At 37.6% G+C, this 12,293-nt stretch overlaps 1 protein-coding gene across 1 annotated transcript in view; it reads right to left on the reverse strand.

Moving 5' to 3' along the window:
- The window catches only part of LOC144642258 (uncharacterized), a 60,589-nt gene extending 49,601 nt beyond the window's left edge, over positions 1-10,988 (reverse strand). Inside the window, exons 1-2 of the mRNA XM_078501237.1 lie at positions 10,907-10,988; positions 9,706-9,990 (exon numbers count right to left, since the gene is read on the reverse strand). Of these exons, the coding sequence (XP_078357363.1) occupies positions 9,706-9,990; positions 10,907-10,988 (367 nt within the window). The remainder of the gene's footprint in view (positions 1-9,705; positions 9,991-10,906) is intronic.
- Between the last annotated feature and the right edge of the window lie 1,305 nt (positions 10,989-12,293).

The following is a 12,293-nucleotide window of genomic DNA, read 5'->3' on the forward strand; positions in this document are numbered from 1 at the left end:
ATCTCCGTGTTGACATTCAACATTCGACCACTCTCAGGTCTGCCATGATATATTCCCATCTCTTGTTAAACAGCTGTCGAATAAATATACCCTTCTTGTATCAACATTTTGATTTCTCGACCGAAATACCGGTCCGTTCATTTCTTCATGGTCAAGAACAACGCACTGGAACCAGGCAAACTGTTGTTCTCCGATTACAGTTGACTCAACTTGCGTGTCACGTAATCCCTTTCCTTAGTCACTCGGTTGTTTTTTTGTTACACGATTCCATAAATGAATTAAAAACACCCGATAATTCGAAAGATCAGGACGTGTCAATTAAATATTCTGGTTAACGCTGTGCCAGCATCCCTTTGTGACCCTTCACGAAAAAATCGTAAACTAGTCCTGATCGTAAACAGACTTACCTTATTATAGGAATATAACGAAGCATTTTAACAACGCGAACAAAATATACGCGTAATAAAATTAACGCGAATTTAAGAAATGTTCTGGTTAAATGCTTATAGTAAACGTGTTTATATTAATTAACATCAATAAAATTAACGCGAATTTTTGAAATTCGCGTTAATAACATGTATCGTTAATTTCCTATAATAAGGTATGTAAAGGTTTAATATAGCGCTCATTGTTTCACTATACTCAATCAACTAAAGGTTGAAACAATATATGGTAAACCATTATTTGCAAGAAACAGAATCTTGGCCAAAATGATATTTTCAACAGATGGCTTGGCCCACACCATCGCCACTAACCCACTAACCCCTGCCTACACGACGACGAGCGTAACTCCTTCCCTTTGACCGACAATGGAACTCTAAAACACTTAAAGTGAATATATTACACCATTATTCGATCAACAAGTGCTCTGTCCATTATTATTACAGTACGTAGTTTTGTTGTGAAGGCCGTTCATGAACTTTACCGTTACACCAAGCCCAATTTCTCTCTTTCTTTTTCCGGGTACCTGTGCAAGTAGTCTGTTTTCAGTGTTTGCTTTGTTTCAAAAGTGGTGTCCTCAAATTACCCCCCCCCCCCCCAACCCCCCGCGAAATAGTGCCGCATTTGAGACCTGAATAGGGTATACATTCGCTGAAACTAGACTTATCACTCATCACATGGAAACGTCATCCACAGTCCAGTTGACCAACCAACATCTCCAAGTACACAAATCGTTAGTGCGCTAGACTCTTGGTCGACCGGTCCGTATTCGAGCCCTGGCCGGGATCATTGCATTATGTTTTTGGGCAAGACAATTTTTTTCCCACAGTGCTGTCTCCACCAAGGTGTGTATGTTGAGGAGGAAAGAGAGGATAATCCTGCGATGGACTAGCATCTTATTTTGTAGGAGTAAAATACTCCTACTATATATTGAAACTGGAAGAAGCTCCGGCCTGACGGGCCACTAGCCCGGGGGGGGGGGGGTCTCCCCTATATGGCCTATACGGGGACGTGCCGCTGGACAGGGTATGGTTTTTGACTCCTCCGGTCCTGAACAGGGTATATAATTTCAAGCTCCTGTCCTAAACAGGGCCTGAATCTGTCCTAGACAGGGTATGGCTGCAAGACTGTCGTCCATGTATTTACATTTTTTCGCTTTCACTGCAATAAAAAAGCATTATTTTATTCGGTGGGATAGGTGTTTCTGCATTTCAATGCTTCAAACGTCGCGTATGGGACGCAATCACAATAAAGCGTAAATATTTTGATGTTGTCCTTTGTCCTAAATAGGGTCTTAGAATAGGGGGTGTTGTCCTACACAGGGTAGTATTTTAAGTTTTTATTGTCCTAAACAAGGTCAGGGTTTCAAACTTCCAGCAGCACCCACTAACAGTCAGAAGGAGCCGAGACGCCCCCCGCCAGAGAGGCACGAGAACCAGCCAAAGCTAGCGACGAAAAAAAACACGAGTGGAAACGTAAGCTATAAGATCGGGTCCACCACCGTCAGTTTTATAAAAGAGAGAAAGAAAAATAACAAGGGCAAAAAGAAATATCTTTTTACTCTACCAATTGCCCTTTATGAAATGTGAAAGTAGGATCCCTTATATTCTTTTCTTTTAATCCACCAAACACCGGGCAGTCGATCTAAATAAATTTTCTTTAAGCCGAAGGACCCCTGTCGAAAGTGAAATAAAAACGTTCTGGAGCACGTAAAAAAGGCAACATCCTCAATTTTATGTTTTACACGTTTTTTCGTCAGGTAGCGAAAGTTATTTGATGAAGGAAGTAAGGATGGACTTTTGAGCTCAGGGGGTACTCGGGATTCAAAGACGGGTAGACGAAGGGAGCGAAAATCATGACCCAAAAAATCCCTGAGGCTTCCAACAAAACCCAAAAAAAACCCTGGACCAAAAACCAACCCCCAAAAAATCCCATTTCAAATTTCTAAGCCACGAAATAAATCAGAAAGGGGGAATATAAGATATAACACACACAAAAAAAAACACATTAGAAACACGTTGAGTGTTTGTACTTTATTCACAGAACCGTATGTGGTCAAAGCATTGCCACGAATTTTAGATTGTTTGTTATACCCCCAAAAATCCTAGTTAAATCAAGCCACCCAATAAAATACTTGCCAAATTTTGCTACCCAAAAAAATCCCCAAATCGAAAATTTCAAACCCAAAAAAATCCTTCGATCATCCCCGTAACTTTAAATCCCGAATGCCCCCCCCCCCGCCAACTGGGGGGTTGAGTGCCTTCGGTGAGGTGTAGCGGAGAGGGGGAGGGGTGATGGAGTGGGTTCAGCACAAAAAAATATTGACAAGAGTTGCCGCTCAGAAAGATTTCCGTTATTTAAGTTTTTATATTTAATCTAACTTTACGTCGAAATGTGCCATTCCCCCTATTTTTAGTAAAGAACCCCTAAAGTTCTCACATTTTCAAAATATAATTTTTAAGTAGAAACGCTCACTACCCCCATCCACTCCCCTAAAACAAAAATATACTCTATCAAATCACGTTTTTTTATAGCAAGTGAGAAACCTACCGAGGAAGGAGATCGTGACCGCAAAATAAATCACGGAGAAAACAGTTTGTCTTTTTTTCCGACCAGAGACGCGCACGAAACAGAAAAGGTTTCGACGTTTTTAACAAGAGATGGGAATATACAGGCAGACCTAAGTTAATTGAATCAACAGGAGAATGAAGTTCGAAGCAGACGATATTAAAGATGGCGACTCAACCTTTACCCTCGATATTTAGAAGATAGTGTTCAGGATGATCTTAACAGGGAGCTTCTGCTGTAGATTACATCTAAATACTAGTAGAAAACGGAGGAAAGACTCAGAAGAAGACTTTTGGACTCTCAGGCCGGGAGAATGTGGGTTTTTTACGTTTCAGTGAAGATAATTTTGTAATTATAAGTTTTTGAGAGCGTTCGGACTCAGCGCGTATAGAGAGCCCGAAATAATTTTTACACTAGGTTTTAGAATGGCATTTCCCCTTTCAAAATATCTGAAATTCAATTATTTAGAGTTTTACCGGGTAGAGTAATTCTCTCTCGAAAAAGAGCGCCAAATTAAAATTTCGAGCAACCGAATTTTAGTGATTTTCAGCGGCTCGCCGTGACCTTCGCAATTAACTTACAGAAGAAAGATTGGACCAAATGACTTATAAACACTTCAATAGTCCATTTCTAGGCTCAAAAACGGGGTTTCATTTAATGCGAATGAGCCAGTGCGAAGTTACGACAGGTGTTAGTCATGTTTATTTTTGTGTTTTAGAAGACACTGGGGTTCATAACGGTTTTGTAAGTTTTTGTCCGGTTGAAGAAATATTTGAAGAAAAAAAATCCCACCACATTTCTAGGCCTACCATAGGCTTTCTTTGGCGGCATATCAAGAATTTGATGTGCAACTTTTGTGCCACTTATTTTTGTTTTCGCGCGGTATTAGTGGATCTTTGCTCTTAAGCGATCTTTGTAAGAAAATTATTTTACAAAGAAGTATTTTCCAGCATAAAACTCTCGTATTTGTAGTGACGAACATTTCGTGTTAGTCGCCCATTGTTATGAAAGAGGGTCAAAGTAGAATCGTTTGGCGTTGTGTTTGAGCTCATTGTCAACCGAAATAATTCGCATTAGTTTCAAGACCGACATCATAGAGAAACATAATAAAAGTATGCGCACATGCTAAAAACGAGTAGCAGGAAAATAACAGAAATGTGTCAGTCACGAAGGAATTGACAACTAAATGATACAGAGAGTGAATACAGGCGTTGAAACAGAAACTTGGAAAGCATGAAGTGTTACTGCAAAGGTGTTTTTGCAATATCGACTAAAAGTATATCAGCTCTATTTTTGACCCCTTTCACATAACTGTAAAATATCGGTCGTCAAATTTTGCATCGCAACGAAAATTTTGGGGAGAAAATATATTCCACAGAACGCTTAGTTAAAAACTAAGTTAGAAAAACGATTTCTGTACTACTTCCTTTCCGATGTAATTAATTTTGTGTTAGGAAAGATGAACGTTTCTTCATTTGTCTCACTATGGGAATTGTGTTGTTAGTTCAGATTTAGTTTTCTCATGCCCTTCTTCAGTTGTTCTCAAGAAGTTGTACATGTATTGACCGAGAAATGTAGCTGTGTTTACTGGCAGATCACTGCATTGTTAGGTGCAGTGCCAGTCAATGTTCTCCAAATCTCCTTAATCTTTCATATTTAACCCCTTTCTTTAAATAGGTAAAGCTGCAAGAATAATAAAAGACTGAGAGCCTGGTTTACACTAGCGACAAGGACATAACGACATAAAAACATTTTTTTTTTTTCATTATGTCATTATGCTCATGTCGTTATATTGCTAAGTACTATGTTGTTATGTTGTGTGATCCACACTGGTGACATATAACAGCAACATGGGGTGTTTCTTGTGTTTTGGTAACCTTTTCATTTTTCTTATCTTGTCAATAACTTTTCAGTAAATTCAAATTTTTATTATGACTAGATGTAGTTAAAGCTATCTTTTGAACATTAAGTGACAGAAAACTGCGCAGATTTAATACTTGTTTCCGTTTCTGTAGATTAGATTAACACCCTTTCTCCCCTGGATTCACTTGTGCTTTCTTTTTTCTTTCATTTCTCATTTTTTTTTTTGTTTCCTGGTTTCTCGTCAATTTGACGACGTCGATTAAAGGAAGTAGGGGTGGTAAAAAGTGTCCCCAGTGTATCCCCAAAAGTATTAAGACTGTTTTTGTTAATCTTATATGGGATGTAAAGCACTGCGTCATGAATTTCAAGAAACGTCCGCCATCTTGGATAACAAAACTTTGTTTCAAAAATGTTAGAAAATCACTAAAACAGATTTTAAAAACAAAGTTATTAAGTGGCAGTTTCTTTTAAAGCGGTCCATCGCATTTCGGGTCGGAAAATAGTTTTCCCTCAAACTTTGCCCAGTGAACTATTTAGGTTTAAGTAAATGCACGACTTTAGTTTTTGGAAATACGTTAAAATATATTTTTTAGAGCTCTCAACAGTGAAGGCTGCAAAAGGCCTAATTTTGAGCTTGGCCAGAACGAGAAATTTCATAGTTGACGAGCTCGCTGCTTAAAAACAACCAAACGCACCAAATTATATTTATTATTTCTAAGTTAAGTGGTTCTTCAAAGGTTGAAATTCATGTTAATTTTGATATATTTTGATTTACGGGTCCGTGAAAATTTAAATATCAGCAACCCTTAGATCGCTTTTTGTAAACATGCAAAAGTATGGTGTCTTCGCCGGCCTTCATTTCACGAGTCCAGACCAGACCATTCTAAATTCCAATTGGATCTTACTTAACAGATGTTAGGAAGCTTAGAAATATAAAAATACCTTGCACTTTTTATCTTCCTTTGCCACAGCGACTTCGAACATTTCGTGCTTATGCGAGTATTTCATACACATTATGCAAATAAGCTTACTTACTCGCATACTAAAGTCGTTGCATTTACTTACAACCTAACATAGTTCACTGGGCAAAGTTTGAGGGAAAACTATTTTCCGACCCGAAATGCGATGGACCGCTTTAAGAGAAACTGCCACTTAAAATGTTTGACACTAACTTAAAAAGCTTAACGTTGTATGACAACGTTAAAAACTAAAACAAGACGTTTCGACCCGAACATCTTCGGTCTTCGTCGGTTTTTAAAGTCTTAAAAGCCGTAACGGCTTTATTCACGTATTTGCGCGTGCTACGAGTACAAACGTCAACAAAAGATCGCTGCGCGAGATCTAATCGCGCAAAGGACTTGTAGATTGCAGGAATTTCGATGCGCTCGTTGCCCGCTAATAAATAAATAAAGCGGTTACGGCTTTTAAGACTTTAAAAACCGATGATGACCGTTTTTATACAACGTTATCCCTGACTGCAATTTCAGCTGTTTTAGATTTAAAAAAACTCGATAAAATAAATAAAGATGAAAAAATGTAAAGATTTTTTAAATGAATTTTTCTTAAAAACCAAAATCTCACTAAAGCAGAAAATGTAGCTCAAAAACCCACCATTTACCTACTAGAAGATGGTTTTCCATGTTCTATAAGAAAATAATGCACGTTTGAGGTCTATAAAAGCTGCTAGTGGATGCCCGAGCCGTAAGGCGAGGGCATTCAGCTGCTTTTATAGACCTCAAAAGTGCATTATTTTCTTATAGGACATAGGAAAACCATCTTCTAGTGGGTTTAGAATATAGCAATAAAAAGAGCACAGAACTTACAAGACTCGCGGCCGCTCACGGCTGCTCACGGTATTTACAAACGCACGCAACATCGAAAGTGAAAGTTTAGTTTATTCTTTTCTTTGGCGGCTTCTTTATAAATAAACCAAGATGCCATTTCATTCATATTTCCTATTTATAGTCCTTTCTCCGACTACCAAAAGATTCTCACAAAGCCGACAAATCTAGTTGAGTTATTTACGCATTCAAGCCTACTTCAATTTCATTCAAATGAAAAATTTCCATGCGTTCGTTTCGTTGCAAGTTTTTTAAATTCGCCTCTAATTTCGATTTAAAAAGAACAAAAGTGGAGTGTTCTGTCTTCAGATTGTGGCTAAAAAAGGTTTCTTACCTCAAAGCGTTTCTAGAGTCCGGCTTGTTTTGCTAAATAATTTCCAAACAATTTCGGCAGTTCACGGCAAAATAGTGGCGTACACAACTCCAAAGAAAAACAGCAAATTTCAACGATTCTTTCTTCATCTGTCGCTTTCTTTGGCACTGTCTTACTTCCATTTAAGCATGTAAAACGTTTTTGATAAAAACGTGCTGCTTTAAAGCATTTTAAACAACAAACAAGAGAATAGAGGCGAAGTCGACGAAGTCACGCGTTCAGCGAAACTCGACAAACAATTCGCACATCCGGGGTACCGGTCTTCTATAGTTTTCAGCTATGTTCTATTAAAAATAATGCCCGCTAGAATTCCATTGCGCGTATACAGCGGCTATATTCTAAATCGTGGTAAAATACCCTTTGAAGACTAAAAGTTTCGGCATTTGGCCAGTTACAGATGTTGCTGACATACTTACACAACCTGAGTTCTAACAAAAACAACTATGAACTCGGCGCTGACAGATGTATAAACAAACGATGTACAAAATAAAAAAGCATCATTTTATTTGGAACATGTGAAATGATCGTCGGATTTACACAAAACCTGAAAAATTATTATTAATCTAAAATAGCTTACTGCCTAAAATTGCGGTTACAGATTGGTAGTCTCCATATAACAAGTGGAAATCGGGTCAGTTCAACTGGGGGCTTCAAGCCCGATCTACAGATTATCTCTCAGTCTGCATACAACTAAACGGTGTAACCACTACCGTTCTCAGCTCATTTTTGTAAACTATAAAAGCAAATAAGACAAAGTTGTTCACAACACTGTTCTAAAAATTCTAACATGAAGATACTGAAAATACCCTCACTTTAATAACAAGGAGGGTCATAGTTGACGATGCTGTATTTTCCCGGCGAGATTTGTTTTACAATCAACTTAACAACCTCCCAGAATTTCGCCAATTTCTCTACCCTAAACAGAAATTTTTCTGGCGGAGAGGAGGCCACCTTCACCATCTCGTCTATTCCGTTAATGTAAGATCCAACAGCAACCACATAAATGAACACTCCACTTTTTTTCAGTGCCCTGGCTTTGTCGTCCGTCAAGTGGGTATCAACGTTTGAGTGACCATCAGTGACAAGGAGAACCGCCCTACGATGTGTGAAGAGCCGGCGACCTTTGAAAAATGAAAAAAAAAATAAAACATTATGAAAAATAATTCAATGTTTTTGAGGCAATAAAAAAAGAGAAAAATCAGTTTTCACTTTTAGCTGTTGCAAATTTTAAAAAATCCGTCACAGTGAAGAGTAGCGCAAACATTTTCACTGGAAGTCGTCTTCTTACTTAAACTAATTTTCTGACTCGAGTTTCAGATTTGACTGCCTTTTCAGAGACTGTAAACATTTTCTTGTCTCGTCGGTGTATCGCCCCCACAAGAGCCGAAAAACTCTAAAGCTACATTATTTGCATTGTGTAAAGAATACCTGTTGACCCTTGTTCTCATATTTGTCTTTAAATTATCAAATCAGCTGTCCAAACATTGTTACCGTTAGAATTAATATTGTGACCCGTTTACAAATTTTTTTACTGTCTTTTCACCGGTGTGTACTGAGCCTGACTAATGAATACAGGTGACCTTCTCGACAGACTTTCACATAGCCGACGCGTATTGTCGTGCCTACGAGACCGAATGATCTAAAAGACTATACGGTGTACGTAAATAATACCTGAGCCAGCGTCATCAAACAGTTTCTTTGCTTCTGCCAGTCCAGCTTGGGTGTTAGTCATGCCACTTGGATAAGCTATACTCGTTATCTTACTGGCTGCTGAAGAGTATGGCAAGAACTTGAAATTGACAGTGACCCAGCTGGCAAAGGTAACCGCCGCGTACTTCGTATTATGTGAGGGATTGTGCAGTGTTTTCATCATGTGTTTAAGTGCTTCTTTTCCTTTCGTGAATTCGCAAGAACCAACCGACCCAGAACCATCCATAACTATTACGATATCTTCAATGATAGTAGAACGTTTCGTAATGACCGCTGTATTAACTGTCTGAGTAAAGCCCAGAAAGGACGTCATAAGCTTCTTTGCAGTGACCGCGGGGGAAGGCACGGTTTGAAAAGCTGTAAATAAAAGGAAGAATTATTATCCAAAAGATTATATTTCCTTATTCTGCGGAATGCACAAAAATCACAAACCTTGCGACCCCCCCAAAAAAGTTAGGTTAAACCGAGTTAGATTAATTCAGGTCTGTACTTTAGAAAGTAAAAGTACCTAAAATTAGGATACTACCAATAATAATATTTTAAATATATTGTTTATATTGCGCTTATTTTAAGCAACAATTATAATGCGCATTACAATCTTACAAAGACAAATAGTAAATAGTAAAAATATTACAATCATATTAAAAAGAAATATACTTGTAATAACTTATTGATTACAATATGATAAACATTTTATGCTAAAAATATCTTAAAACTAATCCTTCGTGTTTCTATCATATATAATATATGGAAACTATACTTTTTGTTTTTCATTTCAAAATACTGAAATTCCATCTCGATAAATGTATAAAATTCAATTGATGACAAATAATGCAACGCTGGCAGTTGCAGCCGGTTGAGGGCAGTAAGAGTACTCATCTTTGTGAAATTAAAATTAAAACAACTTACTCTGGTAATAAGGATCCTGTGGATCTGGTGGGTAAGTTGGGACAGCTGGTCGCCAAAAAAGTGCTGAACTTGGTCCTGGTAGGATCACAAGCAGGCACATCACGGAGGCACAAAATGCGGCAAATGCAGACATTCTGAAGGCTTGATCACTGTTCTGGGCTCTAAACTTTCTTGGTTTGAAATCATAAAGAGATGTGGTTCTTTTTATAGAGAAATAAACTTCCTGGTGACAGTTCCATTTCTGGTACAGCTTGTCAGTTGTTTGCAACTTTGAACTTGTATCAGCTAGGAAGGAAGACCACTGTTACACACCACACGTTTGAAACGTGCTTCTTCATTCCTGACAAAACGTAAGTTGACAAGGACCATTATATGTGAATTACAAAGAACACAAACGCTAATCCTTTCTTTTTTTGTAATATTTAGTGTTTAAGCTCCACTTTGACCCCCTTTCATTAAATGGAAAAACAGAATCATCTCTCGTGGCACGTCCACACAGAAGAAGCTTGTGTAAGGAAGTACTTTTTCGAATTTCTCGACAAATTTTCGCAGGGACAAAATTATCGTTTTTGCAATGACGGATAAATTTTATTTTACGGCTACAGTCTCTTAAGAGATGAAGCCAGTAATGTCGTCGTCGTGTAATTGAAAATGTAAGTCTGAAACATTCGGCTTTTTTTAGTTATCGTCCGATGTCGATGGGGACTTCGGCCACTTCCATGCACGTGGCATTTTTGCCTTTATTCTATAAACTCGTGGTCGATTGTCTGATTGACTCTATCTTGAATTTATATTCTTTTTTTGTTCGCTTGAATTTTTATTTCAATAAATGCAGTACATTTTATTTGTACAGAATAATGTGTGTCTTGAAGTGCGCATTGGAAATGTTTCAGGATTAGTACTAAATGCGGCGACACCCATCGTTCTAGCCGCAGACATGCATGGATCCGATCCTGTCTTATTTACATGTTACTTCTGCACCAGACAGCTTCCCAACTGTAGGTAATTATTTGCTTGTTTAAGGACTTAAAGATAATGTCTAGCTTTTGACCAACTCGTTTGAATTTAAGCTTAATACTTGAAAGTTTGCGAAGTTAACCGTTTGGGTGCCACTTTTCTTCACCGTTTCAGGTTAAAACTTTTGCCAGCACTTTGAAACGCTTTTACATTTGTAAATTATCCTTTCGAACATTTTGTTTACCTTGAAATGTATCAACCACACGGAAGTAAAGACCTATGTAAACGTGACCTATAGCCGCCTGAGTGTTTACAGTTGGAATCATGGGGAAGTTATAAGGCACGTATGGAAGTAGAGTTGAAAATAAGCTGGCAATATGGGAAGAAGAAATTTTATTTCCGCGTATTATTTGACTTCATTGTGAACCATAGTAATCCTAGATGGTCTCAAGATTCTAAAAAAAAAAACGAGCAATAAGGAAATAACGAGATGTGTCACGCATTTCAAAGCTCAATCATGCATACAATAAAAACTAATTACGTGCACAGAAATTTAAGCCTGACAAACTTGAGACGTTTATACAAACTAAGATATCTGCACAAGAATCAGCTAGACCGGAAAACACTTTCTGTCTTTTATAACATAGCAAGAAAGCTAAGATTAGGAAAGCGATTTCAATAGAGATTTCTTCTTCACCGTTATGATTTCTCTAAAAATAAGTGCCAGTTTAAAGATAGGGTTTTCTCTTGTATATCAAGTAAACATTGACTGTAAAATGTGACACGAATATGAAGTGCAAAAAAAATTCCTCTTTATCTGTTTTATCTTTAAATTAAAATTTCAATCGCCCTCTGCGAAAAAGCAGCTATAATAATATAAGTATATTTAATATAAGACGTAGGTGAAAAATCATGATATACCATATCAGTAGCACAGAACAGCAAACACAATTGATAGTTCCTTTTGTTCCTGAAATATGTCCAATACGTAAGAATTTAACTTAGTGCTTAGAAGTTTGCCTAGTTAACCGTTTAAGCGCCGCTATTCTTTGTTTTGAAGGTTTTGAAGCATTCTTATCACCATTTCGAGGGAAAATTTTTGCTACCAGTTTCAAATGCTTTTACAGTTGTAAGTTAACCGTTCATCATTCGCTAGAAAATTTTTGCTAACCGTTCGAACGCTTTGCCAAGCCTTTTGCCGAGGTGCGTTTCAAAGGCGTTTATTTTTTATTACGATTTTATTTTATCACCGACCAGACTGTAACTAATTTCACTCCTAAGAGTGATTTTGTTGTTATGAGGTCAAAGTGAAGCTAAAACAATAGATGTAAGAAAGGAAGACGAGATTAGTGTCCGAGTTCTTTGTGGATTGCTAGTAATCGTGGTCGTAATTCTACATATTCCAAGTCTATCTTGAATGGATTCGAAGAGGCTAACAACGAGTCAAACGTTAAGTGAAACAATGTTGTTCCTTCTCAGTTGATACAAGTTCAAAGTTGCAAACAATTGCAAACTTTCGAGCTGAACCAAAAATGGATCAAACACACGGAAGTAAAGATCTCTGTAAACGTGACCTATAGCCACCTAAATGTTTACAGTTGGGATCTTGGGAAAGTTATTTGCCGGCACGT

This window comes from Oculina patagonica, chromosome 2 (assembly GCF_052425735.1).
Source record: "Oculina patagonica isolate OP01 chromosome 2, crgOcupat, whole genome shotgun sequence".
Taxonomy (NCBI): domain Eukaryota; kingdom Metazoa; phylum Cnidaria; class Anthozoa; order Scleractinia; family Oculinidae; genus Oculina; species Oculina patagonica.